The sequence below is a fragment of the Triturus cristatus genome, chromosome 12 (genome assembly GCF_964204655.1).
Source record: "Triturus cristatus chromosome 12, aTriCri1.1, whole genome shotgun sequence".
NCBI lineage: Eukaryota > Metazoa > Chordata > Amphibia > Caudata > Salamandridae > Triturus > Triturus cristatus.
Window position 1 is genome coordinate 72,322,490 of NC_140595.1, and position 26,442 is coordinate 72,348,931.

Here is a 26,442-nt window from a genome sequence, read left to right on the forward strand (position 1 = left end):
AAGACGAAACCAATTTAAGTTGGAAAATAGCCCTTGATATCAGAATTGCACCTTGAAGAGGCAACAGACAGCAAATATTCCATGATGACATAAGTTACACCGTTGCAAGCATGAGTCCAGAAATGTTCTGACAAAAAAAAGTAATCAATTGTGCTCACATCTAGCTCTCCTTCCTGACAACATAGACACTTCTTGATTAAATTTAGCTGCAAATGTAGGTTGAACTCCTGAAAACATTTCTCTAACAACAGAAAAAAGAAAAGATAGTGAAGGATGTTGAGACAATAGTGTATACAATAGGAATGTAAGGGGCCACTGGCACATGCTGAGTCTTCGCGGACATAGAAGCTCGATAGCACAATTGCTCAATAGCACTTAAAGTGGTCTTTGCAAACAATGAAGGGTCTCAATGAATGGAAAGACCTGGTGCCGGCATATCCCATCCTGGCTCTTATTTTCACCAAAGACCTGGGGGCTAATCTGTGTACCAGTATCTAGTACAATGGAGGGGTGCATCTATGACATCCATTCAAGATATGCACTTGGGATACATGAATCTATGCTGGGTAGTCCTAATGTTCTATGTAAACACTTTAACTGATCCACTTGTGTATTGAAGCGTTAACTCTGATTTTGGAACTATACACCCAGAATTTTTCTGAGACCACCAATGTAAAACACATGACCTCCTTTGCTATAGTGGGACATTGTACATTTGTACACTATTTTACCTACTAGATAATTTGCTGCTCAATTACCGGTAGACAGACTGGATAGACTTATCTCTAGAATAGAAGGTGTTTTGTGGCCACCTACCAAGCGGCATCAATGTTTCTAATATTTCAAGTGAGAAACTGTGGGAAGTTGGCTCTGTATATACTATACCAAAGTAAGCTATAATGTGCACAGAGCCCAGTGGATCCCCAAAGCTTTACAGAGGTAAAAGTAGATAATACCTTACTCTCTATTTGTGGTAGTGTGGGCGAGCAGCAAGGCTTTATCAGAGGGTAGTGTTAAGCATTTATTGTACACACTCAATGTAAAAATTATTTCTTTGTTGTTCTTTATTTGTAGAACCAAGCAAGACATTGGTACAGATAAATAAAATTATACTTTTCCAGACAGATTGATCAAAAAGCAAGCTGGATGAGAATGGCTTTTGTTACAGGTTTGTGAAAAAATTCAGTTACAGTTGTAATTATGCTTGGATTACTTTTGATTACTTTTTAGATTACTTTTCAGATTACTTTTTCTTCTCAGTGTGATATGCCTAGATATCACACTGGGATATGTCCTAGATAAAAGGAAAGTAAAACAGTTTTAACAAAAACACTGTATTTATTTATTTATGTATTTACAATGTTTTATATAGCGCGAACAAGATCCCTAGGGATATCAGAGCGCTTTACACTCAAACTAGATCTGGAAGCTAATAAAGTAACAACCACAGGATGAAAACACAAATGAATCGTAAAGTGAATACAAGATCACATATAAGTTATGTTGAACAGAAGACAGTGTACACAGTATGTCAATAAAAAAAAATAAAAGTATAGTAGTAAATGTAGAAACAATAGAAGTAGGAACAATGTCAACGGGCCAAGGGGTTAGCCCAATTACTGAAGGAGTTTATTCATCAGGAATCTTTTGGCTTCCAGTTTGAACACCATTGTTCTGGTGATTCTGCGTATTTCTGGCGGAAGAGAGTTCCAGATCTTTGGAGCCGCGCCGGAGAAGGCTCTGTTAGAGGTTCTCTTTTTGTTCAGGATAGGTGGTTTCAAGAGTAAGGTAGTAGCGCTTCTAGATGCTCTTACACCACAAGATAGTTCAAGTTTTTGTGCCAGATACCTGGGCGTATTGAAGTGGATAGCTTTGTGCGTCATCGTGGCAATTTTTAGCTGGATTCGAGCTTCATATGGGAGCCAATTTAGAGTTTTTAGTACTGGCGATATGCGCTCGTTGCGTTTGGTGCCTGTAACCAGTCTAGCAGCCGTGTTCAGTGAGGCCCTTAGCGGAGCCAGGGTGTATTTGGGCAGGCCACAGAGGGTTGCACTGCCATAGTCTAGCCTCGGTAAGACAAGCGCTTGAACCAACTGCTTGAAATCCTTAATTGGAAGGAAAGGTTTGATGTTTCTGAGTGTCCTTATCAAGTGGTTTGCTCCTTTACATGTGTTGCTGATATGATTTTTCATATTTAGGTTCTTGTCCATGGTGACTCCAAGAGATTTGGCTGAGTTTACGATGAGCGGGGTGCCGTTGAAAGCAGCGAGGTGGCTCAGCCAGGGGTCGAGATTATGGGTGTGGTTCTGAGGGGAGACGAGCAAGAATTCAGTTTTTGAGGTGTTGAGCAAGAGATGGTTCTCAGTTAACCAGTTTTGAGTATACGTTTGGATGGTGTTGAGTCTTATGAGGTTTTCCGGGGATGAGATTTTCAAGTAGAGTTGCGTGTCGTAGGCATACATGTGGAAATGAATATCCATGGAGTTAAGTGCGTTAGCTAATGGTTCCAAGAAAAGGTTGAAGAGGATTGGAGATAAGGCAGATCCTTGGGGGACCCCCATGAGAACAGGAGAGGGCTGGGAGAGAGAGTGATTTGCCTTTACTCTTTGCGATCTGCGATGGAGGAAGGACGAGAACCACTGTAGCACCTGATCACCAAAACCCATCCTGTTTTGCAGGATAGCTAAGAGATTGTCATGATTGACCGTGTCAAAAGCAGAGGAAAGGTCAAGGAGGATCAGGAGGCAGGAACCGTTTTGATCGAGAATCTTTAGGATGTCATCCATAACATGAGTGAGGGCAGATTCAGTGCTATGCCCTGTCCGAAAGCCGGATTGATGTTGGTCCAAGAGCTGGTAGTTCTCAATGTAAGCACAGAGTTGGGACTGAACGCATTTTTCAAGGAGTTTCGCAAGGGTGGGTATGTTGGAGATAGGTTGGAAATTATTGAGGTCTGACCTATCAGCGTTAGGTTTTTTTAGTATGGGGGATACTTGGGCTGCTTTTAAGCAATCAGGGATTGTGCCTTGTGACAGAGAAGCATTTACAATCCTTGTCCAGGTAGGGATGAGTGCATTCATGATTTCCTTGAAAATGGATGGGGGTAACGGGTCACTGAAGTGGTTAGAGGGATTGATATTCCGGAGGATCCTTTTGATATCTTGTTCACTGAGCGGGGAAAAGGTGTCCCAGGCCGCATTGTTCTTTGGTATCAGGGGGGTAGAGTTGAGCTTTTCAAAGAGGACAGGTGGAGAGGCTGCCCTGGAGGAGAGGAGTCCGGCATTCTTAGCAGCGAGCTCAGATGATATGAGTTTAGATTTCTCAATGAAGAAAGAAGCAAGATCGTCACATGAGGGTTGATTGCGTCCAGGTTCAGATAGGTTTGGGCCTACAATTGATTGCTGTGTGACCAAATCGAACAGTTTCTTGGGGCGGTTTGCCGCTTGATCTAATTGGAGTCTGAAATAGTTAGACTTAGCATTCCTGATTTGTTTGTAGTAAAGGCTCCTGGCGTCTCTTAGGAGTTTGAGTTGGTGCGAGGAGGGATTCGATCTCCAGGAGCGTTCAATTGCTCTAAGGTTTGCGACGTTCCGTGTTTAGGTTTTCATTGTATCACGGTTTAGAAATTTTAGTTGAGGCATTTTTATGTTTGAGTGGAGCAATGTCAGTCATGATGTTGAAGATGGTCGCGTTGTAGGAGTCAGTGAGTAGCTGCACCTCCGTCAGGTCCGCTTGAGAGGAGAGGGTCGATGTACAGAGGGCGGCTAGATCAACAGGGTTTACTAGTCTAAGGTCCCTTTTCCATATCTTCGATTTCGTTGGTTGGGCCTTCCACAACTGTACCTCTTTGTTGATGTAAAAAAAGGATGCAGTGATGGTCTGACCAGTCACATGGAGTAATAGAATCCAAGGAGACGCTCTGCCCGTTAGAGATAATGAGGTCAAGAATTTTTCCTTTATTATGGGTTGGTTGGTCACAATGCTGGGTCAGGTCCTGATCAATTAGAAAGGCTTTAAGGCTTGAAACCGCAGGGTCTATGGAGTTAGCCCAGTGCAGATTAATGTCACCAAGGAAGATTTGGGACAAGGGTGAGTCAACATTGCTAGAAATGATCTCAAATAAATCCTCAATAAAGGGGAGATTGTCTCCTTGGGGGTGGTAGAAGGTGTGAAGTTTGCAAACCGGTAGGTTCTTACTTGAGATGTTGAGACAGAGATATTCACAGGAGGAGGGCGCAGAGGACTCAACGGGAGAGATCGAAAGTGTGTTTCTATGAATACAAGCTAAGCCCCCGCCCAATTTCCCAGCTCTGTCTAACCTAATAATATCATGAGTGGGAGGTACTAGGATGTCAAGAATCGAAGTGGAAGCGGGATTTAACCAAGTTTCAGTGAGGATGATAATGTCTAAGTCCAAGTGTTGTATGAGATCGAAGATATCAGTGGCGTGTTTACTGGCTGATCTGCAATTTAGAAGTACACATTTAATTCGTAGTGGGTTTGAGGAGGGAGGAGTCTGGGAGATATTTACGTGAGTGAGGTTGCTCAAATTGCTGCATCTGGGATTGATAGGCGGTCCTCTATTTGGGTTAGAAAAGATGGACTGTATTTGTCTCGGCGGGCTCCTGTTGGGGTTGGACCAAGTAGGGTAAGAGTCGAGCAAGTCCTGTAGTTCTGAAGGCGCAAGGTAGGTTACATATCTTCTAGGGCGGGAGGTGTCGTTCATGATGGAGGAAGGTAAAGGCCTGACCAATGAGTATCTATCGCAAGATGGAGCATTAGACAGGTTGGCAACGGTGTATCTTATGTTTCCATACAAACACTCTCAACACTTAGAAGTTTTTCAGAGGAAAACAGTCAATGCAATCCTATTGGGAAAAAATTAGGTTACCAGTTTGTAGGTAAGTAAACAGTCTTTGGAGTTGAGTTTCCCAGGTTAGAAAAAGGGTTCCCCCAGGATCAAAGATGCACTCAAAAAGCACCCTCAGTGGCACTAGGGTAGCCGGGTGCAGAGGGCTGAGGCCCAATGTTATCCAATGGGGGATAGGGGGCCTCCAGTTGCTGGCTGCTCACAGGTACGCCACTTGGATGAGGGAGCAAAGCTCCTAGGGTTAAGCTCAGGGCAAAAGGGATCCGAGTTAGCAGACAAGTGGCACAGGGGTGGCTGGGTGCAGAGTTCTGGTTTGACGTTGGGTGCCCTGTTGTTTTCAAAGGGAGTTGCCAGTTTGGGATTTTGGCTGCAGGCTTGGTCCAGGAATTCTACCAGGAGGGAGGGAACCACCAGTTGGGCAGGTAAGTTGGAGTGTTCGGGGATGTGGGTGCACCTCAGGTCCTCTTCTCCAGGGCTCAGGGCGGCCGGATGCAGGGGTGCCTTTTGAGGTCAGATTTCACCTTACTGGGCCAGTTGCAGTGGGGTGGGGGGGTCTCCGTGCAGAGGCTGCAGGCGACGTTGGGCTGTCCTTGAGGGGTCAATCCATGGGGGACTCAGACTCTGGAACCTTTGTGCCACTCAACTCGGGCTCTAGGCGTCGGGTGCAGTGGTGGTTCCAGGCGTAAGGTTTTTTGTCTTCAGCAGGCTCAGAGTCTTTCTTTGGAGATTCTTTTGAACAGAGCTGCTGTTCACAGGAGATCAGGTCTTTTTTTAAGGCAGCAGTCCTCCCAGCGGTTCTGGAGGTCACTGGCTGCAGGACAAGGTGACTTTTGGCACAGGATCTCTGGAAACTGCAGACGGGCCGGTGGGGCTGGGACCAAGTCAGTTTTTCTCTGCAGTCTCCTCCACTGGGCGTCTTCTTTCATCCTTCTTCTTTGTAGGTTGTGGGAATCTCCCTTCTGGGTTCACAGCTGCCCCGTAAATACTGTATTTAGGGTGCGTTTCAGGGGTCTCGAGATCCGCCAATGGGATACTGACCTTAGGGTGACTACACCTGTGCTCACCCCACGTGGGGGAGTGGGAACAATACCTAACCCGAACTGGAGAGTGCCTGTCATCTGCTAGATGGCGGGCACTGAAGAGAGGGCTCAACCTCGCCTCCCACACCTGAGGGGTGGGGTTGGCAGAGGTTTGCACACCTTCTGGGCTGCTCTAATTTTTCCTGCCTGTCTTCCCGCCGAAAAGAGGGTGAGACAGGATGGGGGTCTGCTCCTGTTAGCAGATGAGGCTGGGGGTCGCGTTAAGAAGGCAGCAAGGCCTTTGAAACTCACCTGCCACAGATGGCTCTTCCTGACCTGGCGGAGGTGTGACCACCTCCGCCCAGGAAAGGCTTTATTTCTGGGCCCAAGGAGCGAAGGCTCCCACCCCAGGGGTCCGGAAACATGTCGCGTGGTGGCTGGCTGATGTTTACCAGTCAGGGAACCTACCAGAGGCTGGTCGTTTTTCAGGGGGCATCTCTAAGGTGCCCTCTGAGTTCATTGTATAATGAATCCCACACTGGCATCAGTGTGGGTTTAATGTGCTGAGAAGTTTGATACCAAACTTCCCAGGATTCAGTAAAGCCCTTATGGTGCTGTGGAGTTCATATTGACAAACTCCCAGATCATATACTCTTTTATTGCTCTACTGCACTTACAATGTCTAAGAATTGACTTAGACACTGTAGCGGTGCAGTGATCATTCAACTGTACCCTCACCAGTGGTATAGTGCACCCGGCTAAAGGGGTGTCTTACTTATACCATAGGCAGTGGGTTGCAGGCATGGCACACAGGTATGGGTGTCATGTTGCCTCTTCACTTTTCTCTGCACCAAAACACGCAGCCTGCAATGGCAGTGTGTGTGTGTTAAGGTACAGAACCTCTAACAGTGGCGCAGTACGTGCTGCAGCCCTTAGAACTCTTCCTTGGTCACAGTGCCATTGGTGTCCATGATACCTTTTACAAGGGACTTATATGTGACCAGAAAGGTGCTGATTGCGGGTACAAGGTACAGTTTCTGGGAAGAACACAGGCCTTGGGAACCTGATTAGCAGGAACCCAGGGCACATCAAGTCAAAGTGCATCAGTAGTCTGGCAAACAGTGGGGGTGGGGGGTTAATGAAACAGAAACCCAGCTTCCTACAGGAACATATACTCTTACTTGTACCAATGAATATCTGTAGGATCCAAGGTTAAGGAACAATGTGCAATAGAAGTATACAAAATGATCCATCTTCAATGAGACTACTATCTCTTGACTCATAAGAGGACATGAAAGTTTGTTCACTTGAATGTGAACTTGTGAAGGAGGATGAGGTAATAGCAGAGACAGAGAAGAATCCCAACCTCGTTGTCAGAGTAATGAAGTAGAATAAAATCATAAGGGATTTGTATAGATTGTAAGGTTTATTCTTGAAAAAACACTACGACTACCAGGACTCAACCACTCTCTCCCACAGCTTGCCTTAGAATCCTGACATTACATTCTACTCTGACCAACACCCTCATTGAAGATACCATTGCATGGCTGGTAGGGCCAGCCACTCCTACAGGATCCAATTACTAAGCAACTCTCCAGCAGAATTTGTTACCTATCTTGAATAGTGAAAGACAACTAGAGGTGAAAACTGTCAAGGAAAATGTGCACCAATTAGAATTGCACACAGTCATAATTTTGGCATTCCTAGAAGAAAGTGGTTATCCTTCGAAATTACTGATTTAGACCTTAATTGCCCACACTTGTCCATGCTAGGTGGTGATTGAACGGGGCTAGTATGTGGAACTTAAGAGCACTGGAGTTGTCTTCAAGGTACTTCCTAAGGTTGAGCTACATTTATATGGTAAAGGCCCAATTGTTCCAATATTTTACTCTGCATATATATTGTACTATTGTACTAATTTCTGGACGTATGAGAAGACCAGAATAAGGAAATTAAATAAAATATTTGGAACAATTGGGACTTGGCCATTTTATATCTCGGCACTCAGGAGAATGACCTATTACTGTTGGGAGCATTGCTTCCTTGTGTTGGAGTGTGGTGGCCATTTCATCTCCTTGGAGCACCGTACACAAGAACCTACAAAATAAGGAACACACATGTTTGCGCAAACATATGGCCTAGTCACTATTATTTATAAAAATTTACATTTATATGGAAATTGGCTTCATACCATGATAATACTGTTGTTTGGAAAATTAATCTGAATACATTGTATATGCTCAAATATTTAATTTTCAGGGTTGCTTTTACAATACTTTGTGATGGGTCAGAAAAAGCTAATTGTTTAGGAAAACTACTACTCACATGACAATGAGGGTGGCAGAAGAGGAATGTTCCTGCAGCAGCTCATTCAAGCGGACCTGACGGTGAGTCTGAAAGTCAAGAGACAGCAAAGTTTAAAACAGAGACACAACAATGGGAGAGGATGTGGTCCGTCGGCTACGCTGTCGCCTCTGGAGAAGGAAACCAGGGTTCGAGCCTCGAGGTCGCGTCCACATCCTGAGATTCTGGGCAATCACTTAATCTCCCCGTGCCTGAATGTGTAATGTAAATACGGTGCTATGTAAAGCGCTCCAATACCTTCGGGTCGAGTTCGCGCTATATAAATATGCAACAAAAAAACAAAACAAAAAAAACCATTCATCTATAGAAATGGACCATCTTTGGTTCTCTCTATACTGCAAGACACACAGCGTGCTGGGGATAGCTGAAATCAACTTTATTTATCAATTATTATTATTTTAAGTTCTGTACTGCAAGCCACAAGCATAGTAAACATGAGAGACAAATGTGATTAAATTAGTTTACACAACCCCCTGAGCTTCAGGAATCTCAATTAGAGATAGAAAGAAGAATGTAATGTCCATAGTCTATATAAAGGCAATAATAACAATCTAGAGTACATTAACATAATTGACCTAAAGAACATTGACATAATCTATACAGAAGAGAAGTTTGCTTCTTTCAATGCACTGCTACTTAGGAAGGAAGAGTGATGTCTGTGATAATTGAAGAAGAGAATTTCAGGATGATTGACAGGGACTTCTTTGATCGGATTGGTGAGAGATGAAGGCATGAGGATGAACGTAAAGTCTGAAAGTTTCCAGAGCATATGCTGACACTGGACGTTCTGAGTATGGACAAGTGTAATGTTCTTGGGATGCTGTCCATTGGACCAACCTCTTGGACCCTAGCAATTCTAATCAATGAATCAGTACAGGAAGCAAAAAAAGTCTCCCTTCCGGAAGGAGGGACCACTCCTGGAGGATTTACCAAACTCTCTGGGATCCAAAGATTTTGTAGTAAGCAACTAAGCGAGGTCAAGCCTCGAGCCGTCGGATTCCCAATAGATATTCATTTTGGAGCATCCTCAATGGCCTGAGGTTCAGAGGATTGAGTGGAATCTGCAGATTCCTTTGCATAATGGCCCTCATAAAGGGAGGCCCGATAATTCCAATGGCAGTGGCATGATGCATCTGATGGGCCCTCTATTTAAAGGGCCCATAGGAATTATTAATTGTGGTGTCTTATCTGGAGATTTCAGTTGGTAAAAGAATGTAAAGTATGTAATCCCTCACACTCACGATTTACTGATTCCCCTGGTGATGGCTATTCTGGGGCAGCCAAATACACGATTGCTTCCTGCCCTCCATAATGACTGCATGAATAGACTAATGGGGCTGCCGGTTGGGTGAGTTCATGGCTCTTGATGGCATCCTGTTCACTGCCAAAATAGTACCACCTGCTCATGACTTTGGTAAACAGCCATTAGCTACTAGACGTATTCTTTGTGGAACAGAATTCAAGACAAGTACTTATTGCCTCTTTCCATTTATTGATCTAACTCCTCGGAGGAGGTGAATTTTAAGTGTTGATGATCAGTGTGTCCTGCCATTCACACTTCTAGGTATATAACAGCAAGAAGGGAGGTGGTACGGTTGCGCATCATTAATGGACCTCGGCAAGATTTATTGTTTTCCATCTATGGTAAGTGGATGCAAAACTGCGGGCCATTTTACCATTTCCACATTTGTCTGCCGCAGGTTGGAAAACAAGAGAAATGCAAGAGAGATGCCTTGTAAAACAAGAATTCCTTGTTCTGAGGATTGAGCAATGCAAGGAACAAAGAATACTTGTGCAACCTGAGCCAGAGGAGGAGCCAGAAAATGTAACTATCTTAATGGTAAGTTCATTTAAGTTATGCCCAGTCTGTGACAGGGCTCTTAAAATAATCTTTCCCAGCAGGGTAGATTCAGTGTGGCACCTGCCCACCAGAGGGACCCTGCAGGCAAGTGCTACAACCAGACTTCCCTGGTGGAGCAGTTGCTTTGATGTGCATTGTAAAGGGCTGGGCAATCCATTTACCTTCTAGTAGGTAGCATGAAAGTAAAAACCTTGCCCTGCGCCTCACAGTGCCTCAAACAGCAATAGCGCTTTTAGTTTCTTTTTTCTCACGCAGAGTAGCCAATCAGGGCCAATTCCACTCCGCTGATGAGAAAAAAAGAGAAAGTTCCCAAGTTGTGCATTCTGCACTTGGATATTGGTCACCTCTGTTCCTTAAGGAGCCTCAGTAATGTACCTCATGTGTATGAATATGAGCCTCGGAGATAAACTGCAAGGTACACGCCACTTAAATGTTCCCAGAAGTAGTGCCTATGTGATTCTAGCTTTCAAGTCATTTAGAGAGACGTGGCTTGTGAATAGTCATGCTTATGCCTTGCTTCATGTAGTGAAACCTCCGTACTATTCACCCTTCAGACAGAGTACAAACTGTCATTCTGCCAAAGTGAGTCCCACGTGGAAGGTTTTCTGTACCCGTCTGAGGTGATGGATGCGCTACGGAAGGTCAGGAATGGTTTTTGTCCGGGAATCACACATTGAACACCAGAGCAAGATGGGAGCCATCTCTGCCTATCCGTCTGTGGCAAACACACCATGTTTCGATGCGCCTTTATGGTCAGTCATCATATATATATATATATTTAGGATGCACAGGAATTTTTTATTGCCAGCTTGATATAGTATTAATTTAGTGTCTTGCTTGACTTCATGATGTGGAAGAGGGGTAAAGTTGTAAACAAGAACAAGGAAGTAGAAACAACGTACCTTTTCCTTGAACATTTCCAGTTCATCGTCGGTGATCTTCCAGGGCTCAGCTGCTCTCATCTTTTCAACAGTCTCTTCATCAAACTCTTCCTCATGAAGTCTAGACGGCTCGATCAGGTCTTCGAAGGCTTTCATGCTGGAAGTATTAATTCATTAAAACAAATATGATCATTATTTGGCGAAATGGTAAAGCCTGGAGTCAGCTGCTAAAATAAAAGCATATTACATATGCCGTACACAAATACACATTTATTCATTCCGACGTTTGGCAGCAAGTGAATCCCTGTGATGCTTTGCTGGAAGCAATGAGGGTAGAAGACGATGTATCGAAGAATAGCTCACCTCGTAGTTAGGTGGCTAATCGGTGGTCCATAATATGGGGACATCGGGGAACAGGATGACACCACCCCCTGAGATAGGCTGATGCAATAGTGTTTGTCCATTGACTCTTGACATCCTTGTAGGGAACACACATGAAAACTCCATTATGACTCGGATGCATCTAGTACTGAATGGTTCTGGGCTACGCTCCACTTGGAAACGTGGTGGGCGGGTTAGTTGATGTTAAAGTTCTACGTTTTCTAATATACAGTTAATGGTACTGGAAGAGTACTAAAGGTGGTTGCAATAATGGGTGGGGCTGTGAGTGTCTGACAGGTATACTGGAGTAGTTGTAAACTATTTAGTTAAATCTTAAGGAAAGTGCTTCCTTTTATTCCTACAAGCCTACAGAAAACTGTGGTGTCAGCCTTGGTGTTATCAAAACTCGATTATTGCAATGGCCTTCTAATCGGAGTAAACAAATCGACTGTAGATAAGCTACAGGTACTTCAGAACTCCGCTGCAAGATTGCTCTTTGGATTACCCAAATATACATCAGCTAAACATGCTCTCAAAACTCTGCATTGGCTACCTATGGAGAAGCGCGCATAAGGTTTAAAGCCTTATGCATTGCCTTTAAAGCTTTACAAAATTCAGGTCCCAGCTACCTGATAAAGCGCTTTAAATGGCATATTCCTGGACGAACACTTCGGTCGTCTTCACTGAAGTTAATTGCTGACCCCACGTTCCGTCTTCAGAGATGGGGTGGTAAAAGTTTTTTCAGCAATACTAGAAGATGGTGGAATAAGCTACCATTTTACTTGAGGAATGCCTCTGATTTGCTATCCTTCAAGAAAGGTCTGAAGACATGGCTTTTTACTCTGTAACTGCGTAAGGACTGGAATATGACACTTAGTGTACATTGTTGCCGATTCTGCAAGCGCCTAGACGCCCTCGGGTAGTAGTGCGCTATATAAATACTTAAATAAATAAATAAAAATAAATCATTGCCCAAGAAGCCAGGGACATGTAACTCTTTTGCTGTCAGCACGATTCATAGCGTGCATGTGATCATGGCTCTTGATGCAAATAAAGTAAAATTGTTTAAAAAAATCCCTGTGATATTTTAAGTAAATAACACCATATCATACTATGCTATGATACTCTCACGCAATGACAACACCCTTCATTCTTATTGCCAAACATATTTCTAATTAATCAGAAAAAATTAAAGTGGTGTTGTTGCAAAAATATATAGAGGACGTTTAAATGAATGACCCGTAGAAGGTGGTAGTTTTGGAGGTAGCCAGAGAATACTGCTACAATGGCATACATCTAAACTGTCAATCAATATGGACTATGAGGACTTTTATAGGAGTAAAAGCTGCTACATGTGCCCCAAGTATTAGATTGCCTCAATTTAATGCTAGATGTGGAGTACTAAACATTGCTCTCTTAATAAAGAATATATAACAAAAGTGGTTCCTCAACTCACCGGTTGTCCTCAGGTATGGGATTTAGCTAACAATTTAGACCTGGATTCTGTCAATTACCCTCCAGAGGAGTGAGAAAAACTAAGGGAGTAATTTAAATTCATGGGGACGGCCCGTCGGTCCACCCGCCAGATTTGTACATTACCGCCGGACAGGCAGTCATTTATAAAAGCATCGCCATGAATTGCTGTGACAGCAGTTCCTGTCATTGCATTTTACTCTCGACTACGAGAAAGAAACAGCTGGATGCAGCCCTGTGGCACAGAGTATTTCCTTTTGCTTTCCAAAAAGAAAATACCGAAGCTGGATTTTCTTTTTGAAAAGAAAATATATACTGCTCCTCTTGCCATGGGAGCCTTCACCCATGGTGGGGGGAACATTATAATAATTTTACTGTTCCCCATCGCCAGGTTTTACCCGCATTAAGAAACTGTAAAAAATGAATGAATGTCCGCTTATCCAAATTGGGTGGGAGGACATATAGCCATGTCTCCGACGGCACTTGCTCCCCAGGGCTGTCGGAAGGGATTAATCACAGCTGAGACAGAGCAGTCCCTGCTGTGATTAATGTTAAAGTCCAACCACATGTAAATGTGGTGGGCGGACCACTATATTGAAGGGGCGGGAACTCCATTGCGATGGAGTGCCCTCTCTGCCAATATAGAAATCAGGCCCTATATTAGCTAGGTAACCAACATAGAAAGTCTTTAACTAGTACTGGGCCTCCATTGAGTTGAAGAAATGTCTACAATATGTTTAAGTAATTGCTTAACTAATATTATACAAGCTCACTCTGATTTCTTGATTGTGAGTGTTTTATGAAAGTTGGAGGAGTAGAAATACAAGCAAGTGGGAGAAATCTAACTCTACGTATATTAAACAGGCTGAATGCTGGGATTAGTTCAGAGTATGGACCACAGGTAAAGATATTGGGGAAATGAAAGTTACAACCTCTTTTGCAATCAATGCCTGAGGCAACAATCAAAGGTCAGGCAAGAATGTTTGTTTAATCTTACTTCTAGTGCACATTTTCACAGTTTCCTCTTTTGTTTAAGCTGTGAGCAACTTGAGGACTCTCCTAGGGTGGGCAGGTCTCCAGATATAATAGACAGTCTCCTAAATTGTCTCCATATTTATATGTCATAAAAATATACAATCTTATTCTGCATATTTGGGTTAGAAATTAAGAGAGTTATGTGTTCAACATCAAAAAAGGAATGCAAACATAAGTCATTTTGGGTAATCTATGCCAGGGTCACATGTTCAAATAGGATGCGAGAGAACTTTTTAAGTAGATCATCTCTTTGATTTCCAGAATGTGCAGTGCTGAAAGGGATACACAGCACTCTAGGTGCAGTAATACAAAGAGAAAACCTGAACTGGTAGAGTTTTTACACACCATTCCGCTAACTTGGGAGCTTTGCTGATTGGTGGACGTACCTCTGTTGACTGGGCTTCTTGTTGATGTCACCAAGTATCACAATGTCAGAAAAATCAATGCGAAACTTGCTCAGCAGAGTCGCCATCCTGTGGATTTTGAAACTAGTTTAGTGCCATATGGTAAATACAAGCTACTTTCTAAACATCAGTGAACACCCAAAAGTCCAATCGGGTTGTTAACAGTAACAGCAACTTTCACAGATAGGGATGTGGCATAGTCTTGGAGACTCAACCCTGGAGCTCTGGCAAGAACAGTCAACCCCAATCATTACAGTATGTGTGTGTGTCAGCAGTGGCTGAGCTCTCAAATGTGTCTCATAATTTAACATTTCTGATAGGGAAAGGAATTAGCTATGTAATGAATAACCAAGAGTGACTTTTGAGGATGGTCAGACAACTGCATGCTCCTCCAGCACCATCGGCTCACTCCCCTCATCCAGGATGCCCCTCATGCACCTAGTCTATAACCCCTGACCACACAGCACCCACAACAATTATTTACTACCTGCTTAGAGAATACCAACAGGTTCATCCATGAATCAGGGAAACCAGCAGAAAAAGGTAATTCAGGTCCATGTGGTTATTTCTCATTCCATTAACAAAAACTCATACATGTCATATTTAGATATGGGGAAACAACCTGGTATCCCAGCACCTATAACAGCCAAATTACTAATTCTAGTATTTTTGATTTTTCTCGAGTAAGAGGTTCACGCCTCTTCAATAAGCATCCTTCGCTCAGGATCCTGGCACATCCAACACTAATCCACATTAGCCAGAGGAATGGCACATTTTCAGCATAATCCTTATGTAAATTAATCTCATTCAGGTTCACTGTGTGTAAATTTAACTCATGTGGCTGTCCTAAAACCCTGGCATGACTGCAACCATGTAGTATGAACAGGGCATAAACCTCTTACGGGACTGAAAGCACCAACCTCACTTCAATTTCATTCTCCGGAGAAACTTACGTGCGTTTGCCATCATCCATGGAGTTGAGTTTGCCACCTGTAAACACCCGAATTTTGCAGTCCTTCCACTGTTTCTTGGTAGTGAGCAAGTAGGGAATTAGAAGGGTTAATCCTTCAGAGAGAAAGGGGAAAGAGTTTCATCAAGAAAATGTAGTTGGGAATCTGGGAGAACTCAAATTAAAATTACATTCTGGCAAAAAATAACTTGCAGCTCTGGTACCCCTTCCTCAAAGACTGAACTTAGAAACTACTTTCTAGTTCACCCCATCTGCATAACTATTGAACTTTTCAGGGGAGGAAAAGGGTAAAGGGAAAAGCTTACTTTGGGGGAATAGCCATCTCACACACATTGTTCTCTTGTTCCAGTCTTACAAAATACAAATAATGAATACCACAGAAGCACCAGTGCCTCTTCTACAAAAAATGTCATCTGGTAGATATTAACTTTATACCTTCACAATTTATTAATTGTGCAGATTACGCTCATCACCACAGATCACACCTAAGGAATGTCTTTGAAGATTCAGATTTCTTTCTTTACAGCCTTTCATTCTAACTTGCCGAAGACTGGTAGAAGGATAGCATGAAGAGATGTAGAGCAAGAAAGAGAGAGAGAGACACACAGAACATAAAGAAAAATTGAAAGAGAAAGAACGTGTATGTGTATGTATTTATGAGAAAGACATACTGATATACACAGAATAAGAAAGAGATATATGTGTACTTAAGAAAGTGAAAGGGACAAAGACTGCCTGAGTGAAAGAGAGAAAAATAGAAAGTGGGAAGAGAGAGACAACAAAAATGAGAACATGAGACAAACAGAGAAATTAAGAGAGTGAGAACATGTGAAAGAAAGAGTATGTGTCTAGGAGTGCAAGAGAGAGAGAGAGAGAAAGAGTGTATCTGTAAAAGACAAAATATAGTGAGAAGTAGAAAGATAGAGATATTGGGAAAGATTGTTTTAGAAAGAAAGAAAACAAGAGGCAGAGAAAGTGACAAAAAGATACTCAGAGTGTGTGTGTTTGAGTATGCATGTAAGAGAAAGGAACACTGAGATGGAGAGAGTGGGCAGAGCAACAGTGAGAGACAGCAAGAGAGATTAAGAGATGAAGTGAGGTGAGGTGAGGTGGAAGTCAGATTCATCAATATCTACCCAGGAGCACATACATTTTATGAACATATTCTCTTAGGTGTGATCTCACGCTATTGTATTTCTACAAGCATCTTTCAAATGTGGTAGCAAGTCTATATTAGTTTTGTTTTTTGCAATTTAATATCTGTGGGTACTGCCATGTTAATCAATATCATTTCTATACCTAGACCAATATGTTGTATCTCAAGTTTTTTCCGGCATTATCCAGATGTATTATGCTGTGTCCCCTCACCCCAATTGAAGTGTTCAAAATGTTCTTGTAAATAAGGGTTAATTATGCATACTGCTTTATTTTCTTCTTTTGATGTTGTGTCATGCTTTGACTGGTATTTGAAGTGGGTCCCGTTTATCTTCAGCCAGTCATGGCTGTAAGAAAAATCTCAGAGGTTTATTGACATCTCTTGACTTATGGGCTAGATGTACAAAAGGATCATGTGGTTGCAAACCCAGCGATTAACAAAACCAATGGGTTTGCAATGGCAACATCCCTTTTCTTGTACTGTACAGAACCCATTTTAAGAGTCAGAAAATGTTTTTCAAACTCATAAAATCGGTCTTGCCACCCATACTAATTTGGAAGGGATGTGAAAGAGGGGTTCCTTTCAGACTGTGATTTGGTATGGTGTGATTCTATGGTTTGTGACCGCGAATTGAGTTGGCAACCATTGACTAGTTAACTGAACCACGAAAAAGGGGCTGATAACGGATTCGTAAAGGAGACGCTTAGCATTGGACCCCTTGCCTGTGGGAATCTGTGCGGCAGTCTCAGGCGGAGTAGGCAGGGGTGCAGGGAATCTCAGAGTGCTCCCACAGAAATATTACAAAACAGAAAACATTTTTTATAAAGCACCACAGGCAAGGAACACGGGCTGCTTTAAAAAAAAAATTGGGAATGCACTCATAGGGATTGGGGTTTGCTGTCCCTCACAGTCCCTACCTGTGTTTATTTATTTATTTATGCATTTTTATAAATTAATTAGGCAGGTCATTCTGCGACTCTTTGTGACTGTGGATTTTCCGAACTGACCTAAAAGTACAAATGCTGTTTCACAAAATCCAACTAGATTTGCAAAAAGTGGGCATGTAATTTGCGACTACTTTTGTGAATGGAATCTTTGTGCAAATGGCTCTCACGCCAGAGAAAATCTTTGTGAATAAGGCCCTCAAGGGATAAATATTTTAAAGATGTGGTTGAAGGCATCTGTATCCAATGGTAATTCCTTTCCCGTTGGAGCAAAATGTGAACACACTGAGTTAAGAAAACAGGGTCTGTGCTGCCTCTTTAGTCTACATTCATTCGTCTGCCCTTGAGAGCCCTCTACTGGTGTGCGCGAGCACAGCCTTATCCTGCAAACAAAATCAGACCCCATCCATCCAAAATTTGCTATGAAGTTGTCAACAAATGTCTCACCTCCATCATCAAAGAGCCACCAGACATCAATGGTGCCTTTCCCCTGCTTCTTCTGAAATTGAGAGGTGACTTCCAGCATGATTTTATGGCCAGCGGAAGTAACAGACTCGCCAGGACTGGAGGACTTTGCTGCAAATAAAAACAACAATGGTCAACTAGAGTGGTTCAAAGTTGTGTCTACCAACACCTAAGCAATGATGAATAAGCCAAAATGGCCACTAGTTTCTAGACTAGGTATTCTTAACAATAAAGCATGCAGGTGACAAAATCCACTTTTTCTGCAGCAAGTGTGTGGAGGTGCAATTATGAAGAGAGACACCATGTTAAAGAACACTACATTTATGTAACAGTGAAATGTAGCTTCTGTAATCACACAATGACTGTATCTTTGTCTCTCATCCTATACAGTACTCCACTGTCTTTCGACTAGGTTTGGTCTATAGAGCTATTTAATATATACATGCATACAGATGACGCTGGAAGGACCTCTGCAACAGTGACTTATAGAAAGCAGTTAGTAGTTCTATTTTTAGGTAGGTAGGCTTTTGTTGGGAAGAGTCTAAAGTGCTAAAAATTAGAGGATAAACAAGGCCTGTTTTCAGATATTAGGGGAAGGATGAGGCAAGCAAACCCCTTCTTATCTATGATGACGGAGACCTTGCACATGACCATAATTCTCCTATTTCGATGCTGACCATTTTTAAGATAATATATATTTTGCCCATATTAAACATGTGTTCTGTCTCACTAATAAAATTAGTACGTGTTCCACAGAATGTAATAATAATTATGAGACGGGGCTCATCGTGTGAATAATCCAGGGCACATGTTTAGCGGACTCAAAGAGATAACTTTCTAAATTGACGTAGGTATTTATGGCCATTTCTTGTCAAGGAGTGGGAAATATACATCACAACGCAGTCATTACAACAACCTACCTTTACAACACAGCTGTTACAACGCAGCTGCCTTTACATCGCATGCCATTACAATGCATGCCATTACAACGCATGTCACTACAACGTATGCCATTACAACGCATGCCATTACAACGCATTATAAGGTAAGTAATGGAGATTTTTTAGTATTACGGTGGGTATGGGTTTTGGGGTACTTGGAAATAGTAATTTTTACACCCTACACTATCCAACACTTTCCCTACTGTTGCACTCACTGGAGTGGGAATAGTAATTGTTACCCCTACACTATCCAACACTTACCGCACTGTTGCCCTAAAAGTAGTGTGCGTTGTAATGGAATGTGTTGTAATGGAATGCATTGTAATGGTAGTTTTAAACAATGCGTTGTAAATCATGCGATGTAACGGGAGTTGCAATGTAAAGACTGCGTTGTAAAAGCATGCGTTGTAATTGCATGCATTGTAACGTCATATATTCTCAAGGAGTACTTTGAGATATTGACTGATTCACAAAGCCCTGCAGAAAAAACCCAAACTCTGCTTCAATAGTTTTCTTCCTATGTATGGAGTAGGCGTTTGACAAGAGTCCAAGGGACTGATCCTGAAATTCTACAATTGTCGTAGATTTCCAGGAATATTCCACTTCTGCTATTCCCGTGGCATTTGAGTGTTTCCTTCTCCTTCTCACCCTGGAAACAAATAACTTGTCAAGTGATTCTAGAATTGAGTGATGGCCTTGCAAAATGTATGTAAATAACTTCAAGCTTACTGGGTGTTTTACTTCCATTTTTCTTAAGCAGTTTTACATTAGAAATTGATGCTTGATAAAAGTTCTTATGAATGTGCCTCACCATTTTAGGCTCGCTATACGCAGAACCAGGTTGACTATTTAGAGGCGACATGTAAAGTGATGATACACACCTTGTTGCTTTTTCAATGGTGTCAAAGAGAGGATACAATAAATATTCTCCCACTTCAAGACAATTTTAGTTGTATTCATCAAGGAAGTTAATAAAATAGAGACATACTAGTAAGGTCAGCAATAGGAATAACATCATTTTTGTAATAGGTGGTACCATCAGTGGGGTGCCCGGGGAAGAAGAATAGGTGACCCCTCAGAACATCTACTTATGCGATCTCTCCTATAGGGCATTCTATTCATTCCAATGGTGAGAGAGTCTCTCAAAGAGGAGCAGACCCGGTGATGAAGCAGGAATATTATGTATGGGAGGGTTTGCGATCCCACGCCTCAAAACCGAAGGGTACAGCATCTATTCCCTGACTTTTAACCATATTATGGAGTCCATACTATTGCGGGCATGCCAATACGTATCTAGATCTCAGTCATGTGCTTTGCTATGGTTTTCTGAAGGTCTACACTAAAATTGTCAGTTTACTCTGGCAATACCACACTCTAGATGTGATGAAATGGTTGCATTGGATGAAAGCATTTTGCCTGTCTTAATCTCCTGCCAAGTAAATGCCATGTAAATGCCCGGGTGTGCCAAGCTATAGATTTAGCACTGACTTCGTGTCTAGTTAGGAATCATGGTCTTCATGTTTGCTGGAATTGAAGATCAGTCCGTTTGTGAAGGAAATCTAGGCAAGCTAAAACAGTGTAGGTAATCCAGTTTACATGCCTAGAAAAATAATGTTCTGCATAGGAGATTTTTTATGTGTACTGACAGTCAGATGTCCCTCTGTACAAGTAACCAATAAATGTAAATGACAAATGTATTATTTCCTAATGCTATTTCTTCTATTTCCTAATGCTATTTATTGAGTTGTTTGTTTCAAAAGGTATATTTTAATTTAAACAGAAATGGCAGCTGATCTTAAATAACCCTGGGCATAGTTTGCGAAGTAGCGCTACGCGTAGCTACACGAAGTGCACTTTGCACTATGCGAGCTACGGGTATCTTCGCAAATTGCGTAGTGCACTGTGTAAGATGCTGTTCGCACTGATTGCACAGTGCCGGATGCTTGTCCGCACTGTGCAATCAGTGCAAACTGCATCTTGCACAGTGCAAGCGGTCGTTTTCTGCCGCTCGAGTAGATTTCTACTCGAGCGGCAGCTTTCTCAACGCGGACTGGTAGTTTCTCATCGTAGGCGGTCGCGAACATACGCGACCACTCGCAATGAGAAACGTGACCTCCCCGCGTTGAGAAGCTCGCCGGGAAGTTTATTTTCCACGCTAGCGATCGGCAAATTGATGTTGCTGATCACGAACAAGGAAAAAGTCTCGCCGGGATGTCATTTTGCTTGCTCATTGTCGCCAACTTGACGTTGAGGATCGCGAGCAAGCAAAACATTTCACAAACTACGCGAGCGTAGCATAGTGCTTTGCCCAGGCTTAATCTTAAATAATGCATAGAGCATGTGGTGAAGTGACAGATCAGTAGGTGCTGAAAACAGAACATATACAATACAAAATGGTGCAATTAATATGTATATAAGTATAAGTAGTAAGTAAGGATCCATCTCCCCTTAGTGCATACAAACATTCATATTTCTTTAGTATGATCAGAGGAGTCAGTCTGGTTAATAAGGTTGTTGACGTTTCGACTTCAAATGTCTGGAATTGGATGAGGTCATTATCAGGATAGTATTTAGTGCGAGGATCTACCATTCAGAAAATGTAATCTGGAGCGTCAGCTGAATCATATAACAAAGAATTAGCAAAACTTTTTAATAGGTGTAATTGAGAATACTAATGAATGACAGTTGCACCACAGGGATAAGTTGCTGATTCTGCTCAATCATATAATCTTGAGTAAAATTAGAAATACTACCCTTTTTTGGAGAGACCATTGTTTCTCCTGTGGATTTAGGACAACCTTCTAAAAAAAGTGGCGCTTCCATTACCACTCAACTCTAAGACTCTCTGTGACTCTTTGTATTTGTATCATTACAGGAAGTACCAATGAGTGGATGTGAATCAAAACCATCCATAACAAACTAGCTGCACAAAAGCAAAATTACCTTATTTTTTACAGTGTTCAACGTTTTCTAAAATCCACAAACTTTCAAAAAGTTCAGTACATGGTCCAAAGTTTCTGGAGGATAGAACATGTCAAGCTTTAGAAAGGAGGAGGTCAAAAATTCAAGAGCATATTTTATGGTTCGATAGGCATTCTTCCAGCCTGCCAGCCTGCCGTGTGAGGGGAGTCCCTGGACTACACTTCCGTAGCAGAGGATTATGACCATAGGTAGTGATCTCTGGTGGCCTGGAGAGGACCTTGATGCTTTCAGGACATTTGCTGGTGTGGAAGGTGCACTGAAGGCAGAGGATATTGCTGAGAAGGAGAATTGTTTTCGGAGCATTTTTTGTAGCCGGGCCCGCTCAGCTGGACTCCTGAATACACGAAAGGGATGACGATTCCTACCTGGCAAATGAGGATCTCTTAATAATGTGAGTGGCCATCTGATTCATTAGTGGGCCCCCTGCCAAAATGTAAATAATGCCGGGTGTAATGTCTCCTTGGATTTGAACTTGTGATCTGACGGTTACCACAGGGTGTTACCCTTCACAACTTAGTTGGTTTGCAACTGAAACCTGCTGGTTACCTATACACAGGCACATAGACATCTCAGCAATGGACACCCAACCTAACAAGATATCCCTGAAACATGTGTCTTGAATATGACAAGCAGATCTCTAGATCCGGTGCATTAATCTTCTGCTTTTCTTATAGAGAAGAGACACAATAACCTGTGAGAGTGTTGCAGACACTATTCTTTCTGCCACATGTATTGTGTTCTTCCCTTTATTGTCCCTTTAAACTTTGCAGATCTTACTCTCCAGCTTCATCCTGCGTCCTTCTCTTCCTCCTGTACAAGCTAAATCAAAACTACAGTATCTCCCTTAAACTTAGATCTAGCAGTTCAAGTACCTATGATTTCATATAGAGGAGCAAAAAAACATATTTGTGGCTTATCTAATCCCACTTTCCCCCAACTAAAATCCATCGCCAACTCATCCTTTGAGTGACAGCACTGGTCTTTATCACATCTACTGTAGACCCCCTCTTAGTATTCTCTTCACGTTTTCATCAAGGTAGAACTCCATTGTTGTACAATAAAAGATAAACACCTTAAGCAACTTTATTATCTTCCTGAAAAACTCACCACAGGCAAAGACCTCTGCCAACCAAACATCCTGAGACAAATCCAAAACCCTAAATCAAGATTTAGTCTGCCTAACTTCAGAAGAATTTGCTCCCAGTCAGTAGTACCGTGGCCTCAAATATTATCATCTACAGAAAAAGGTGATCTTTTCACTTCAAAAACGATATCAGGGACTTATAAATCCATAAATTGAGAACAGTATAGCTTGAAGATGTTTTTTTTGCTATTTTCTTTGACATTCTGTGATTCTTTGCCAGTTAAGACATTAAGCTGTTGCTTTCTACGCTTGTCCAGCATATATGTGCCATGTTGCCCTTCTGGATTATTGCATGATACATAGATATTTTTAATATCTATGTACCAGATGATTCTATGATTTCAACTATCAACATTGACATTTAGTGTGAGCTGCACAGCACAAGTAGGACTTCAGACAAGGCTAACTCAGCCTTCTCTTCTTCCAGAGTCAGTAAAGTGAGTGCTGTTCAATTGACTATAAGTGACACTCATTGCTTACAGTGTGGTGTTATATATCAGAGCAATATGAAAGATAAGTTATTATTACTATTAGAGAGACCTTCAGATCATCTGATAGCGACTATCTTTGATTTTAATTGAGGGAAAACATATCATATAAGTTTGTTACCTTTGCAAAGAAGGGGTTTAGATAGCCGATTCTTCATCAGATTGTCATTTTCAACAGTATCTGTGAAAGATAAATCTATACAAAATCAGAAAACCATAACTAGTAAGGAATGCTTTAATAGATGAAAAACTGCAGAGGGAAGGATTAATTTCTGACTCAGAGAATTGTTCAAAACATAAAAACATTTATTCAGTTTATATTTCAAGTTGACATTTGTTGGTAAGCGTTTTAATTAATTACAACTTTTTAAATCACTGCTTTAAATGTGCGTCCTTTAAAAAAATCAAGGTTTTGTAAACAGCTATAAAAGTTATCCATAATTTCTCCACAATTAATTGGTTTTTTAAAAACTTTTTTTAGTTATTAGAGTTTTCCAACGTGTTGGGATTGGTTGTTAAACATAATGTATTGCCAGCGGGACATTAAAGCAATTGTTAACATTTAAAAAAAAATAAAGGTTTTCAACTTATCTTCACTTTTACAATATTGTAAATACTGACGGAAATGTTTTGTAATTACACTTCAAATCTTGATATTTTGAAATAAAAGGTTGATAATTGTGTGACATACAATTTACTGCACTTCTAGTTAGTGATTAAAGCTACACAAAATAACAGGATAAATCTAGTGGTTTAACCATCTACCACTGGACATATACGTCAACATCTGACTTCCTTAACCTTAGCTATCCTTCATTATAATCAGCTTACAATCCTCTTTTAAGTCTTTCTCTGCTCAACTGCGGGGCAAAGTTCCCAGTCCAATGTATCTACAAATCTACATCATGGCCATAATTACGTGTGTGGGTGCTATTTAGCACACCTGATAAATACCAATACCACCGGTACGGTATTTTTCAGGTGCGATAACTAGCACCTATTACAAGTTTGTGGGGAATAACATGTGGATTGTGGTGTTTAACGCACCATCCACATGGTACGGTAAATACCATACACATTTCCTATGTTACATTTTGCCAGGTTTCACCTGCTGAAATGTAATGAAGCCTGAGGTATTTAACACATACAATAATTATCAGATACGTTAAATAGCTTTCAGCTTGTAATTCCAGCCAGTGCGTAAACAGGGTTTTAGGCATGTGTAAGGAATTACCTGGCCAACTCATAATCAAGCACTTTGTGTTTTACCAACCAAACTCCGCCCTTACTTTCCAAGGCTCCCCACTTACATGCACTATCCATATTTGTAGTAAAAATTGTTTCATTAAAAAATCATTAAACATTTCGCCCAAACTAATTTGGTCCCAAGACCCCAAGAACGCATGTCCTGTTACATAGTCAACAGGGCCTCTGTAGTTGGTATCTCAGAAGAGGTATTTCATATTTCCTTAAAAGTTTATTTTGTTGCTAATGTTTAATTTCAAATACAAGTATTGTGAATTATTTGTTTTATATCAATCAGGTGTTTATACTTTGCCATCATTTTCACCTTATTCTAGTACATTTATTTTAGTTGCATTGACTAAAGATATCATATGTGTGATTATATACAGAAAACGTACATTTCAAACATTATATTTTATTCATATTTAATTATATATATTAATATTTTCAGTTGACAGCTACTGCGCAGAAATGTGGCGTAGGTGCATACAAAACATCAGAAATATATGTCATACCATTGATTGAAAAACTATACTACAAGGCATTCAATTGTATTTTTGTTATGCACCACACAGTTCCACAATCTATTTGAGAGTGAATATTACTCAATTGTAAGTAGTTTGCTTAAAACACAGCCAAATGTTGTGAGATGTTAGGGGTCTAAAGGTGCAACACTTACCGTGCTCCTTGTGAAGGAGAAAACTTTAGGTATTTTTTGTGCAGTTTGCTCTGTATTTTCTGCCCATATTAAAGACAAAGCAAGTAACACTACTGCTATAGTAAGAAAACAACCTGTGTCTCTGAAATTGAAGGATCCCCAGGTAGTACAACCCTATTTGTGAAATGCCAGAAATACTGACAAACACACTTTGAAAAAAATACTAATCTCATCTTTATTTCAAAAGCTATAAAACACTGCTTACCCTTTCACTAACAGTAAGAGAAGGTGGATATTAAGTTGAGACAAAATTGAGCAAAAGCTAACTTAAACTACTCCAAACTTTGACTTTTTATAACTATAAATAGAATCTGCCTCTGTGGTTTCTCCAACAAACTGATAATTAGAATTTAGGTTTAAATCTAAAATCTACACGTGGGATGACTAAAAGATACCCGACAAGCTATCTTACAGAAAATTTCTACCTGTCATTTAAATGGATAAAAATACCCACTGGGTGATAAATATACCACTGGAAGCATTCATCTTAAAAACATTACATCTCATTTGTAAACAAAGAGTTGCACATTGTGAGGAGAATATTGCTCTGCAATCAAAAACATAACTGCATGCATGAAAGAGGGCTAGGTCAGAAGTCAATGGGATGTGATAAGTGTTCCTGGTCTACTAAATCAGACGGCGTGTGCCCGCTACTTTCACATTCTTTGGTTCCCATGAGCCACATGTCTGCAGGAAAAAGGGAGGGCACTGCTCTCATCAGCCAGGTGTCTACTCCCTGACGTACAATAGTCATGGAGTCTGGAGCACGTTTCCGTGCATGGTCCTTAGCTTAGCCAATCGGAAAATGGTAAAGTAATAAGACCTGGACTGGTATGTCCTATACGAAAGGATAGCCAAAGCAGGCACCAAGCGGAAACATACCTTTCAGGCTCTGGGACCCTTGTAAAGGCTCCTGAACCCCTTTGTCTACTGTCTGTGTCTCCGTCATAACTTCTTTGATGTCGTTTGAGCTTATCCTTCTGGAGTGTTGCATTGCTTCTTCTGCAAAATGAATATGATAAAGACAAATCAATTTTATTGAAATAAGTATAAGGTCTTGTTATACTCAACATCTTTTCTCTGAGTTCAGATTTCTAAAGT

At 41.4% G+C, this 26,442-nt stretch overlaps 1 protein-coding gene across 1 annotated transcript in view; it reads right to left on the reverse strand.

Moving 5' to 3' along the window:
* The window catches only part of LOC146772547 (solute carrier family 12 member 2-like), a 133,840-nt gene that overhangs the window by 9,179 nt on the left and 98,219 nt on the right, over positions 1-26,442 (reverse strand). The window contains exons 20-26 of the mRNA XM_085636755.1: positions 26,224-26,343; positions 23,500-23,559; positions 17,806-17,934; positions 15,242-15,353; positions 14,271-14,357; positions 11,017-11,152; positions 8,215-8,282 (exon numbers count right to left, since the gene is read on the reverse strand). Coding sequence (XP_085492881.1) covers positions 8,215-8,282; positions 11,017-11,152; positions 14,271-14,357; positions 15,242-15,353; positions 17,806-17,934; positions 23,500-23,559; positions 26,224-26,343 — 712 coding nt within the window. The remainder of the gene's footprint in view (positions 1-8,214; positions 8,283-11,016; positions 11,153-14,270; positions 14,358-15,241; positions 15,354-17,805; positions 17,935-23,499; positions 23,560-26,223; positions 26,344-26,442) is intronic.